Source organism: Dermacentor albipictus, chromosome 1 (genome assembly GCF_038994185.2).
Source record: "Dermacentor albipictus isolate Rhodes 1998 colony chromosome 1, USDA_Dalb.pri_finalv2, whole genome shotgun sequence".
In the NCBI taxonomy this organism is placed as follows: Eukaryota; Metazoa; Arthropoda; class Arachnida; order Ixodida; family Ixodidae; genus Dermacentor; species Dermacentor albipictus.
In genome coordinates this window covers 313,944,907-313,958,943 of record NC_091821.1, presented here as the reverse complement: position 1 = coordinate 313,958,943, position 14,037 = coordinate 313,944,907, and the positions used below count along the sequence as shown (strand labels likewise).

Genomic DNA, 14,037 nt, shown 5'->3' with positions numbered 1-14,037 from the left:
TGAAATTCAACTAATGCTCTGCCAGCGATCACATTACTGCTGCTCTCGAGTGGGACACATTCTTTGCAGTTCAAACTGTCTGTGCTTGACCAGTAATGTGTCGCTAGTGCCAAGTGAAGCCACAGCTGGTGCACCTGTGCAGCAACTTTGTGGAACTTCTCTTTATAGTGAGGGAGCAGCTTCAGTGGCATGTCTAGGTCGAGTTCATGAAGACAGCAATGACAGTGACTTTGCAGCACCAAATAAGGTTGCGATTGGAATGAAGGAGATCTAATCGTGCTGAAATACAGTAGAACCTTGTTGATACGTTCCTGTTATGTACGTTTTCCTGGCATGAAAGTTTGCAATCGAGAACACAAAAAGTTATCGAATAGAGTTATGATCATTTTCACCGGTTAATACGTTCCCGAAAAACATTTTTTCAGCACCAACATTCAGTAGTATGTTGCCAAACTGCGATCACATGATAGTTTTTCCGACCACTAGATCCCATGTAAATAAGAAAATCCGTGAGGCACGCCCAATCGAGAACATTATTAGCTGCCCGTTGCAGCAGCTTCACCGCAATACTCGCCCTCCCATCTCACGTGAAAATTCTGGCGCGCACTCAGTTTCTCATTTCGGTACCAGCAAATCTTCTCCTGTATTGTCACATATGGCATTCACAGCTATCGCCGCCAATCCTACTGCGATAAGCATCCTCGCTTATCTGTTTCACAACGTGTGGCGACGTCGAAAGCGTAGCGCACGCTTTTAATAGGCGATAACCAAAACGTGCCGCTATTCCCTGCTGCAGACTGCGATCGCATACGTTTTCCAGCCGCTAGATCCCAGGTGAACAAGAAAAGGCGCGAGGCGCGCGCGATTGAGGACGGCATATAGCCGCCCGTCTCACATGAAAACGACGGCACGCACATGCAGTTTCTTATTCCGGTACCAGCAAATCACCGCCCAGGTCGTTGCACGCTGCATTCACAGCTATCGCTGCCAAACCTATTTCAATAAGCATCTTCACCTATCTGTTTTACAGCGCGTGGCGCGTAGTGCCATTGGTAGCGTACTGCATGCTTTTAGTAGGGGATACTCCAAACGCGCTGCCGTTCCCTGCTGCAGGTGACACGATGTGGGCATCACATTTTGTTTCAGTGGCATCCGGCATCGCCCACCAGCTAGATTTCGTCTCGGTTTCCCATCGCCCTCTTAAGACACCATTCAATAGGCAAATATTGGCCGCCCGAGCACCATCAGCTCGATGTGCCTCAGCGTCTCGTGCCGCAACAATCCGCGTGACACTTCACATTACGTAGATCTCAACAATAGTTGAATCTGTCAAATTTTTTTATTTACTTTAGATCGTACGTTTTCCCGGTTGGCTCGTTTTTTCTTGTGTTTTTTTTCCAAAACGTGTGAACGAGTTTCTACTGTATTATGGCCACTACGGATCCATTGCTGGGTCATGGCACTTGGGAATAGACTTCTAAAAGAAAGCTCGCAGCGGATGTGTCACACTATGGCCCCATGCAGCGCTGGCAGGCTACATATTAGAATTCATTCTGCACTTACTTGGTGAAAAAACATGAGCTGTTGGTAGAGGAAATTAACCACACTTCAATTTTCATGCAGACTTGGAAGCTATGACATTGATGGTGCTGACACCATGACAGCACACAACAGGTGACATCTGCTGTCAGTATCATTGGAGACCTAAAACAAAAGAAAAGAATATTGAAAGTCACCAGCTGCACCCTGGCTATTAGCTCACTAGCAGTTGCTGCATTCCAAAGCCAAAGCATGAACTCCAACTGATATATGAGAACTGTCATGGTTGTGTCAATACCACGAGGTGTGTGTGCAGCAAACTTCATCCCTGCACATCAGTTGGCTTTACACAAGTGCAATCGTACAATTTATGCTTTTTCTTTGTTTTCTTTTTGCATCTAGGTGCATGTTTCTAGTCTGCATAGACATCATAAGCTTGCAGTTTTTCACCTCGTTGAAACAAGTTGACAGACACAGGTTTCCTTTCACTTGTGAGGCAGCTAGTGTTGTGGCCTGCTCTCTTTGCTACAATCTTGTTAGTCCAGTCAGATGGGCAGATGTAATGCTGCTATGAGGGAGCGCACATTGCATAAGGAGGGTCATTAACAAAGTGAGCAAACATTGTAGAGGTGATCGTTGCTACAAAAAGCACTGAAAATTCTTTCTAGTATTCAGAAAGGTGTCACTAATGTTGCCTTTTATTATAAAAAATAATGCACCTTGAATGGCATACAGGGAAACCTTTTGGATGGCAACACCACTGCACACCTGAGTAATCTCTAATTTGCTGTGATACAGGCAGAAAAAATGGCAAACTACGTCGAGTCTTGATGTGGTGGTGGTAGCCGCTAGGAGTGGGCATTGAAAGTGCTAAATGTCAACTAGAACATACACAACTGAAATAGTACTTGTGAAGAAAAACAAAACTCCTAATTGCTGCTTTTTTTCTTTGCCTTTGCAACTGCTCTTACACTGCTCTTTCTTTGGAAGCTGGATATCCACTGAATGCATTTGCTGTTGAGTGCATGCTGCAGCAGGGATCACTGTACTTCCTAGTGTGACAGCCTTCAAATGCCAAGTGCAATAAGAATGGCACCAAATTTGCCAATTTGACAGGGGTATTAATCGTTTTAAATTAAGAGCATCATACATTTTTGCGGCATGATCTGGATACTACAGTTGTTGGCTACAGCAGCAACATTTCCTTGGAATTTCTGTACTGTTGATCAGTCTGTATTGTACACATGCATTTTTGTTATCAGACTTTCTTCCTGCTAATGGCGTCAGTTTGGCATGCACAACTCTTTGTGTCATGTTGGCTCGATAACTAGTTTTGCTGTAGGCTTTCTTTTCTCTACCAGACTTTATCTGAAGAAGACAGTAGTCAATGATGGTAATAAATGAATTGTCCGTCATGATGCTATCATTCATTTCTGTGCTTGTCTTTCTCCTTGGGAAATCTACAGTCTGGTCCACTTGTCATTTATTCTGTATCGCCTCAGCGCAATAAGTGAAACATTTCTGCTAGTATGTCTTTTCTGCTCTGTCGCACTTCTGTTGCTGCAGCATGTCTGTAACGTCTAAGCTTGCTGTTGTGACCTTCTTGACCTTCTCTGTATGCAATGACACTGCCATGGGTGTCTAGGCTTATGGTGCACCACCGTGACACCAAGCACAACAGAGCATTGACCACTGCCCCACACATCTAATACATACTCTGTTAGAGGGGACATTGAGTCTTCTGCAGCCATCTGTTTTCTCCGGCATTGTTAATGACATTGCTTGTAGGGCTGGCATGTTTAGAATGTTGTGCTACACTAATTGTATTCATTCACAGCATGTCAAAGCAGTCACTGCTATTAAGGCAAATGGATAAGGATCTGTGGTATGGTAGAATTAGTACATTTAACTAACTGGCCATAGTAGCACTTTGGTTGGCTGTCCTAGAGAAACGCCCCACTAAAAGAGTTTCATGGGGTACTAGTCATTTTTATATTAGGCACTTCTTGGTTACCAGCCTCGCCATTAAAATTTTTAATGGAGGACTTAAATTTATGTTTTCCTATGGGTATGCTGTACATGAGAAAAATTAGCTGCATCCTGTTGTGCCACTGACTTAGAACACATATTATAATAAATTGTTTACCCTTGTTGTCTGTCTCTGCTTTCTTCCATCACATTGGTACTCTCCTTTTATATGCTGAAACAATCTGTGCTGCCTCGGAAGGCTTTATGCTATGTTGCAAACATGTTCATAAGGAGATATTGATTCCTTTTCTTTTAATGCACTTTTAAATCATCTAGGCCACACCTTAAATGTTTTGTAAAAGCATGTCTTCATAGATGCTCTTGGTGCTCCAACTTTGTGGGTCAGAAGTTATTCATTCTTGCTCATCGCTATTTAGGCTGGCCTACTTCATTTTCAGTCTCTCTCTACTTCACCGTGTTTGCATAGAAAAAGCACCTTGTGCTATGCTCGGAACCGTGTTCAGAACATAGTGTGGTAGGCTCTTTTTTTTTTTTTCATTCTTTTTTCCTCTCAAAATTTATTTTCCTATGTTTGTGCGTTCAAAGCTTGACGAAAGTCATCCTCCAGGAGACTGAGCTTCGTGTAAAAAACAAGCTCCTGATGTCGCAAGGATAACCACAGACTTGCCTATTGGAGGGGGTGTGGGTCTCCAACAAAATGTGGGATTCTAGTGCTACTCTGCAGCAATGAGGAATGTATGCAATGATCCAAGGTGGTTCTTTACCATTTTATTTTTTAAGGAGAGTTTAGGATCCTGCTACCGTGGCTGGACAGTATGTCATAGCGCTGTCAAAGTTCCTTAGCTTAGGGAGATCTCTTACTGTTATTGTGCTTCTAATTGAAAAAGTCTCCTCCCCATCTTTCACATTTACAACTGCGCTATATTCATGCAAATATGGAGTTCGTGAACTTGGCACCATAATGTTGTGCTCATAGATGAAATTTAGTTCTTCAGTTCTTCGTTTTGTACTGTGCTCTATAAACAGGAGCACGAGGTGCACCTCAATCTTCCTCCAAAACCGCTCGCTTATCTCTGCTTGAATTTCACACAGAGGTGTTATTTGGCTTGAATTTTAGTTTAATACCACATTTTCAAGCATTACTTGCAAGTTTTGCCCACAATAAACTGATTTGGATGTTGTTTGTAGTGATGCCACTCGTAACTTGTCAGTTCCACTGCAACTGAATGCTCCCACCATTCCATTTCAGTGTAATAAAAATTTTTTTTTTACAGTCGTTGCTCCAAACAAGGACAACTTCGAATTTATTATGACCAAAACTGGCAAGTAAGGCCCGCAAACATGGTATTAAGCTCAGGTTCATGCAAAATGGTATTTCTATGTGAAATTCGAGTGGAGATCAGCCAGCTGTTGAGCAGGAAGAGTCGTATATATCTGGCACTCCTATTATTATGACACTCGTTGCTTCTGCAACTTGACGTTGACAAACACAGCTGCCTCAAGGGTTCTGCCTTCTTGGCAGGGGTTGCATTCAGTGAAACACTCTGACATGCTGATTGCAGTGCATGGCTGGAACTCATTTTGTCTCCAGTGAGGATTTGAAATGGTGCTATCTTCCTAGCTGCGACATTCAGGGTTCCTGTTCTCATCACATACTTGGTTTTCTAATTGGTCATTTGACTATTTATTTTTATTTTTAGTTTTGTAATGCCAAAAGCCGTGCCCCCTTTTTTTTTTCTTTCTTGCCATTTTAGTTGCCCTTGATTTGAGTCCTCCTACCGCATTGCCAGTGTGCTCGTCACCGAGCACAGCCTGCGTGAGGGAAGAGCACAGCCCAGAGCAAGTGCCACCACCAAACAACAACAACTTGCATTGTGTTAGCAACGACGGAATGCTTTCAACATCCTGCTACAAACAGGACCTGGCTGGTGATGCCTGCAGAAAGGTCAGAGACATTTCTCAGCATCCTTGGTGGGAAAGCAAAAAGGGGGATCTCACATGCACATAATTTATGGCATCTTTCACTGGTTGTTTCGGAATGCTTTACCAGTTGTACGGAAGTCATGCAAAGGTGTCAATAAACCTCATTATCACAGTTAAAGTGCTCTTATTTTTATAAAAAAATCTTCGCTGCTGTTTTACGCACCCATCGGGGCACAGCACGAGCATTCTGGAAAGCCATTATAGTTAGTCTTATTTGCCACCCAAAGCTTTGATTCAGGCCCTCGCACATTTACATATGAAGCCATTTGTAGTGTGTTTGTAAAACATTGAACTAGTTGCACACTCTCCTCTCATTTATTTTTTGCATTCTGACTGCACTGCTGTAGGCAGCAGGTGCCTGTGTTGTTAACAGCATAATTTACTGATTAATAAATAACACAGCCACATGGAGCAAGGAGTATATCTCATAGTGGCATACTGTTGCTGAGAAAGCTGCACCAATATGTGGAAACTGCACCTTTGTTGCCTAAGTGCTGCAATTTATGGTATCACTTTACCTCACTTTCTGCATGAAATAATTAACCCTACTGGATAGTGAAAGTAAAGAAAATTTTGCACATTTGGCCAGTATGTCTAGCACGTTAAACAAGCAGGCGAGCAGGGGCACAGTTGCCATAACTGCAGAAAAAATCCCAGGTGATTTCTTCCTGAAATGAATTTAATAGCAGCTTGGGGTACTATTCAAAAGAAAAAAAAAAGCAAAGAGGATCAGGCTTATCATGGTGCACTTTCGTTTTATCTTGGTAGGTTATGGAACAAGTCACTGAGGCAGCTTCTTCCACATGCCTAATCCAGTAATCACTAATTTCAAATACTTTCACTGCTGTCTTCTCTTCTTGACTGCTGTGAACCATCGCTAGCAATCAGTGTATCCAGGATGAACACAGAAAGGCAAGTCAGCAAACAGCAACACCATTAGCAGCAGAAAGGCTAACTACAAAGAACATGCACATTCTGCTACAAACATGTGACTTTTCTGCAAGCATACTCAAAAACATTCACATGCTTGAGTAGAACTTAAAGTTGGGCTAGCTGACGCTTATTTTTACATTAAGTCTAGCATGAACCAAATGATCACAATATGCCACTGCGGCTTCACAAACACTGTCATCAGCTTCCAAGATAATGAAATGAAATCATTCCACCACCACCTCGTGCTACTTCTTGCGTGAAGGTGTTGCCAGAACAAAAGCTTCACACAAAATGTGGTCACATGCCATTAAGAGCATTAATTTTTGCTCTGGTATAACCTTTCTCTTCATTGCATGTGACCACATTTTCACACTAGTCAGCTTGGTAGCTCCTGAATGACTTGAGATAGCATAAGGGTACAGCTTCATCTCTGTAGCTGAGATGGTCAAACGGCTCCGTAAGAGTAAATTTTCTGGCACCCACTAGATTCGGATTGAGGGCCTATGGCTTGGGAAGACTTAACTGCTTAGCTACGGCACCAACATGATTTACACTGCAAACAGTAGGTCCTTGTATGTCGTACAGTGTAATGTGGTAGCAGTTCCTCATGAATACATGTTAATGGTGTTTGCTATTCCTATCAAGAAAATTGATGAGCTATTCCACTCTGTGAAGGTGAACGACCAGCGAAGCTGTGTAGCACACGACAAAGAGGAGACACTGAATTTTGAAAAAAGGTACACACACACATTTATTTTTATGCATCCGCAGTAATTCGTGTTATACATACATTATATACATTTGTGTTTTGATTTCGCAATATATTGAGACAAAGAATTTGAGACCAAAATCACCGCACTGACTGGCAGTGGGTCAGTACTGCCAGCACCTTCACAGAGGGAGAGGCAGTATGAAAATGCTAGCATGATGGAGTGGCATCGGAGCCAGCTGTGGAAGAAGACAATAATGGCTAAGGCATGAGCTATATATTGAAGCAAAGAATTTGAGACTAAAATCACCACACCGACTGACAGGGCACCGGTGCCGTCAGTGCCTTTGCAGAGCGAGGGGCAGTACGGGAACGCTGGCATGATGAGCGGCAACGGACCCAGCTGTGGAAAAGGACGACAAGAAAAGTGCGAGCTGGGGCATGAGCACTGGCACTAGCCATTGCTGATGATGATAGTTTTTGCTCACACAGATTTGTTGACGGACACGAAAAATGCGCAGAACCCGAGCCATACACAGCTATGCTGTAAAATAATTGCAGACTACAACTAAAATGCATTCTTGTGAACTGATAAAGCAGTATTCTAAATTGCACACTCCAAGAGGGAGGAGAAGAAGAAAAAACAAATTGGAGAATCCCACACACTGTGAGAATTGATGTAAGCGAAGCTTTGTATGCTGTTTGCCTTGATTGACAATAATTAGCGGTCATGTTGGCAGCGAATGTGTAATTTCTTTTCCGTTTAGTCCGCTACGAGAGTGGTGAGTTGATGTAAAATGTTGCCTTGCGTGCACCATTGCTGTTTGTCTGCGTAGTCCACACAACACATTGGGATATGTGTTTGCTTGAGGCATTGTTGCACGTCCTTGTTCATAATCTCCGAGAGGATAGAGCATTATCATTGCCTCACATGGCACTTCGCACCGTGGCAGAAGTGTTTAACTTTAATTGAATTATGGCACTGTATGTAATTCAATTAATTATTATAATTGTATGTATACATTGTATACATACAGTTGCGGTCTGCACTATGTTTCACTGCGTAGCGAAGACGCTTCTGTTCCACACGACGCTTCTTTTGGGCCTGGGTGTCCTCGATGCTGAGTGAATACTTTGGAGCCATTTTCCTGGCGCGTGTTTACGTGCCCCTTGTGCTTACATGGCCAGCACGCTGTTCGAGACACCAGCTCATAGTGCTCTCTTCCTATCTATGGAAGATTGTATTGTTTAAATTATTACAACCCAGCACACAACCTATACAGCCTAGCACATGCATACGCACAAACTGCTAAATGCTGGCATAGCAGTGCCAGCCGGGATACATAGAGTTACTGTACGTGCTCGCCTTGGGGAGCAGAGTTGCGCGTTTGATTGAACACACCGCTCGCGCCCCTATCTGCCAAATCTGGTCATATGCACAAAAGGCATGCTTTTGAGAGAAAGCCAACTTCACAGCTGTGCCTGCACTGCCACCCTCCACACCACTGTCGTGGCGAGCCTCTGTGCATTGCCATACCAAAACATTGTCTTCTTTCGACGATGATTAAAACATCTTCTTCAGCATGTCACATGACCCCCGGCGGCTGAAGCACCGGCTCGGTGCTGGTTAGGAGGCGGGCGAGTGATGCAACTTAAAATGCGCGACGTGGACCACGTCGGAGCGATGCTGAGCCCCGGTTGGCTCAAGAGGGGCGATTTCGTATGTGACGTCGGTTACTTGACGCAAGACACGGTAAGGGCCGGAGTAGCGTGAAAGTAACTTCTTCGAGAGGCCAACGCGTCACGACGGCGACCAACGGAGAACCAGGGTGCCCGGTGTGTAATGGACATCACGATGATGGGCGTCATATAAGCGCCGCCGATTGTCCTGCGACTCCACAAGTCGACGTTGAGCAATATGGCATGCTTCTTGTGCTTTGAGGATGGCTTCACGGGCGTACTCGAATGTGGAATTCAAACTAGCAGGCAGAACGGTGTCGAAAGGTAACTAGGGTCGTGGCCAAACAAGAGGAAGAATGGAGAGAAGCCTGCGGTATCATGGCGAGACGAATTATACGCGAAAGTAACGAACGGCAGCGCAACGTCCCAGTCGCGATGGTCATCGGAGACATACATGGACAGCATGTCAGTAAGGGTGCGGTTAAGGCGCTCGGTTAGACCGTTCGTTTGTAGATGGTAAGCAGTAGCAAGTTTGTGTTTAGTCGCGCACGAGTGTAGAATGTCACTGACAACTTTAGAAAGAAAGTAGCGGCCTCGGTCGGTGTGTAGCTGTCGAGGGGCGTCGTCGTGAAGGATGACGTTTTCTAGGAGGGAGTCCGCGACATCGGTTGCACAGCTTGTTGGAAGAGCACGTGTGATTGCATATTGGGTGACGTAGTCTGTTGCTACAGCAATCCACTTGTTTCCCGAAGCAGACGTAGGAAAATGGCCCAAAAGATCAACACCTACACGGAAGAATAGTTCTGATGGTACGTCAAGTGGTTGAAGGTCACCAGCAGGTAGTGTGGTCGGCTTTTTGCGTCATTGACAAAGATCACATGCAGCGATATAACGGCAGATGTCACGGTATAAACCAGGCCAAAAGAAGCGCCGACGAACGCGGTCATAAGTCCGGGACACACCAAGGTGACCTGCAGTCGGTACATCATGAAGCTGGGCGAGAACAGTCTGACGCAGATGCTCAGGCACAACGAAGAGTCAGGCAGGGTTGTCCGGGTGCATGTTAAAGCGGTACAATATACCATCTTGAAGTTCAAACATGCGAAGGGAAGGATCAGGTGTCGTTGAACTGAGCCGTTGAATAAGGTGTTGCAAGGAGGCGTCCCGACGTTGTTCGGCTCCAATGTCACGAAAAGCAGCCAGAGAGAGAACGGTGACAGGTATGCCGGCCGCAGAAACGTCAGGAGGGTCGACAGGATGGCGCGACTTGATGTAACCGGCCGGTCTTGTATACAACTGAATAGTTGTATTCTTGAAGGCGCAGAGCCCAGCGGCCAAGGCGGCTTGAAGGATCTTTGAGGTACGAAAGCCAACACAGAGCGTGGTGATCAGTGATGACTGTGAATTGGCGGCTGTACAAATAGGGGCGAAATTTACTCACTGCCTAAACGGGAGCCAGACACTCGCGTTCGGTGATAGAATAATTGCTCTCCGCAGAGGAAAGAAGGCGGCTGGTGTAGGCAATAACATGTTCTCACGTTTGTTGTTTCTGTGCCAAGATAGCTCCAATACCGTGGCCACTGGCATCAGTAAGGACTTCTGTTGGAGCTGACACATCAAAGTGAGTGAGAATGGGCAGGGACATATGCAGCCCAATCAGCTCGGTGAAAGCACCAGCTTGCTCAGGGCCCCAAATTAATGCAGCGTCTTCCTTGAGGAGCTGATTGAGAGGGCGCGCAACGTTCGCAAAATTTTGGACAAACCAACGGAAGTAGGAGCAAAGGCCGAAGATGCTGCAAACATCCTTGGCACATGTTGACACGGGAAAGTCTTTGACTGCCCGTATTTTATCGTGATCAGGGCGTACACCAGAAGAATCGATGAGATGCCCGAGCACAGAAATTTCATGATGACCGAAGTGGCACTTGGACGAATTCAGTTGTAGCCTGCCTGAGGGAAAACAGATAGGATCATCGATAGGCGCTCGAGGTGTGTCGCAAAAGTCGGAGAAAAAACGATCACGTTGGCCAGGTAACAGAGGCAGGTGGACCACTTGAAACTGTGTAGGACGGCGTCCGTCATTCGTTCAAATGCGGCCGGGGCATTACATAAACTGAAAGGCATCACTTTGAACTGATACAGGCCATCGGGAGTAAAAAAAGCTGGCTTTCGCGGTCCATGTCATCGATGGCAATTTGCCACTAGCCTGAGCGAAGGTCGATGGACGAAAAATATTGTGATCCATGCAGGCAATCCAGGGCATCGTCAATGCGTGGTAGCGGATAGACGTCTTTCTTTGTTACCTTGTTGAGGTGGCGATAATCGACGCAAAATCGCCAACTGTTGTCCTTCTTTTTAACTAGTACAACAAGGGATGCCCATGGGCTGCAAGAAGGTTCGATGATGTCTTGAGAAAGCATCTTGTCAACTTCATGTTGGATGATATGTCATTCAGTAGGCGAGACGCGGTAGGGTCGCCGATGGATCGGGCTCACATCACCGGTGTTTATTCAATGTTTTACGACAGATGTTTGTCCTAGAGGGCGTTTCCAAGGTCAAATATTTCCCAGTATGAGGCAAAGAGGCAGCGTAGTTCTTGAGCATGCTGGGGAGGAAAGTCAGGAGCAATCATTTTTGTTAGGGCATTCAAATCTGAAGGGACAGGGGGCGAAGCAGGAGTTGAACACGAAGAGCTGTCACAAGTTAAAGCCGAAATGTGGTAGTTTCTGGCTGGCGTTATTTGCGCCAGAGATATTCCGTGTGGGAGTACTTGTGTACAGAGTCCAAAGTTCACAGGCGGAAGGCAGGACGTGTTGTCCGAAATGGTAACGACGGTGTGAGGGGAAGTGACGTTATGCGAGAGCAGGGCATCCGGATAAGGAGATACGATGTAGTCACCGTCTGGTACAGGTGGAACGGGCAAGACATCTATGTAGGTAACGGCATGGTGAGGGAGGCGAATATGCTCTGTGGAACATAGCCGTATCGGAGCACTATCGGGAGGGTCAATAGCAGCAGGTAGAGCGAGTTGCACAACACCAGCAGAACAGTCTATCAAAGCGGAATGGGTAGACAGAAAGTCAAGGCCCAGGATGAGGTTGTGAGGTCAGTGCTCTAGTACATAAAACAAAACAGAAGTATGATGTCCAGCGACACTCACGCGAGCCAGACACATGCCAATAACGGCTGGTGTTCCACCGTCGGCGACTTGGACCACAGGCGAAGAGGCAGAAGTGAGGACTTTCTTGAGACGATTCCGAAGCTGAGCATTCATCATAGATATGTGCGTGCCAGTGTCAATCAGAGCCGTAACAGGTACACCATCTACATTCACGTTAATGAAATTCTAATGTGTGGACAAAGTCAAAAGAGGATTTTTGCGTCGGGTCGGTTTGGCAGCATCACCTCCAGGTGCTGCACCCGTTAGTTTTCCGGAAGGGTGCGCCGGAAGGAGCTAGGGGACAGTGATCGGCGAGATGGGGGCGATCTGGAGAAGCGGCGACGTGGCAAAGGAGAGTGGCTAGAGCGGGTAGGACGAGAAGTGCCACCAGAATGTACTGGCTGCGTTTGTGGGGCGAACCGAGGAGCAGCATGAGGGCCGTGGGATGGGTGGTAGGACCAGGGGGTCAAATACCACGAAGACCGGCAGTGACGTGAAATATGACCGATACGACCATATTTTCGAGAGGTAGGGGGTTCGATACCCCGCACCTCCACCAAAAATGTTACGGGGTTAAAAACAGTCAGACGTGTATTTACAGAATATTTACAATAATTATAGCAGCTGACAAGATGGTAGACAGCATGCAAAGACCAGAACATCGTCTTCCGATGATGATTAAAACATCTTCTTCGTCAGCGTGTCACAATATATAAAAAAAAAAGTTTCTGCCAATAGTGACTTGCAATGAAAAATTATAGCATCAGTTTTATCTAAATTGGTTCTTTCTTCGAGTTGCCCCCCTTTTTTTTTTTGATGTGAAAGTTTTCTTGCCGACGACAACGTGGAATGAACAAGCAAGCACACTTGGCCACTGTGCCATGCCATTTCCTACATTCAAGAGAAGTGGCTTTCCTGCTTAACATGAACACATCAGCGGGCAAGATGGCAGATCTAAGCGCAACTCTACTCCCGTAGGGAGCATATACAGCAACTCTAGGATGCGTGGAGGCGAGCACCATCTAGTGATGTTGCAAGAAACCCAGCAGCATGCGCGGTAAGACCATCGCAGCAGTGCCCAGAAAGTCGGCAGAAGAGCTTCGCTTTAAAACAGTGGGCATAGGCACTGATGCAAATGGCAAGTTAAGTGCAGTTCCTCGCATCGAAGGCATTCATTATGGGTGTCACATGCTGAATGGTCATCATGGCAGAGACGAGACAGATGTGGTATGAAAGGATAAACAGCACATAGAAAATCATTCACAGCTCTTGCTTTTTCATTTGATGCTTATGGCAATGAACCTTGTGACTTCTTTACATCATTGGCATGCTTCCATGGTTTCATATTTGCACACCTAGGGTTATATTGTTTGACGGTCACATTTAGAGGTGTCACTTTCAGTTTGCATTTATTGTTTAGATGCTTTTTTTTTCCAATGAGGAGCCGCTGTGCCTGCTATGTCATCCCGTAAAGTGACCAATGAAGAATATGGGTCCAGCTGGTTCATACCACTTATCACCAACCACTTGAAAAGGACAGGGAGTACATAATAGATGATTTGCTGGCTATATATGCACTTGAGTGTTTCTCATCACACTCACAAGCAGCAAACCTCCGAAAGGATGCTGTTTTTTTTTTCTGTGACCCTATTAATAACCTTCATAAGTTTGTTTGATGATGGAAAAACTAAGTAGGCATTATACATTGCCATGGTCTCAAGATGTAAGGCACTTCATAGGAACTGGTTGGTCATGAGAAACACTTGTAGGGGCAGTGAATGTGCAACAAATACAAAAGGTCATGCAGCAGAAAAATATGCATACAAGTCAACTAATGAGAACAACTAAACATGCTGCTGGAAGTGTAGAATTTTCAATCAGTCAGGAAAAGAAGAAAACAAAGTTCTTTGATATTTGCGGAATTTCCCTGAAAGCATAGTGCTTATTCAGCATTGGTGACTCTGATGCCCATGTGGCCCAACCCAAAGGTGATCATGCTGTCTCAGACCACAGCTGGGCTTCTTTCTTCAGCTGAGTGTCCTTA

The 14,037-nt window shown here is 45.4% G+C and overlaps 1 protein-coding gene across 3 annotated transcripts in view; it reads left to right on the top strand.

The window, feature by feature from the left end:
* The window catches only part of LOC135904609 (FERM, ARHGEF and pleckstrin domain-containing protein 2-like), a 220,828-nt gene that overhangs the window by 86,139 nt on the left and 120,652 nt on the right, over positions 1 to 14,037 (top strand). For all 3 annotated transcript variants that reach the window (XM_065435478.2, XM_065435463.2, XM_065435487.2), the window contains one exon: positions 5,283 to 5,473. In XM_065435478.2, the coding sequence (XP_065291550.2) occupies positions 5,283 to 5,473 (191 nt within the window). The remainder of the gene's footprint in view (positions 1 to 5,282; positions 5,474 to 14,037) is intronic.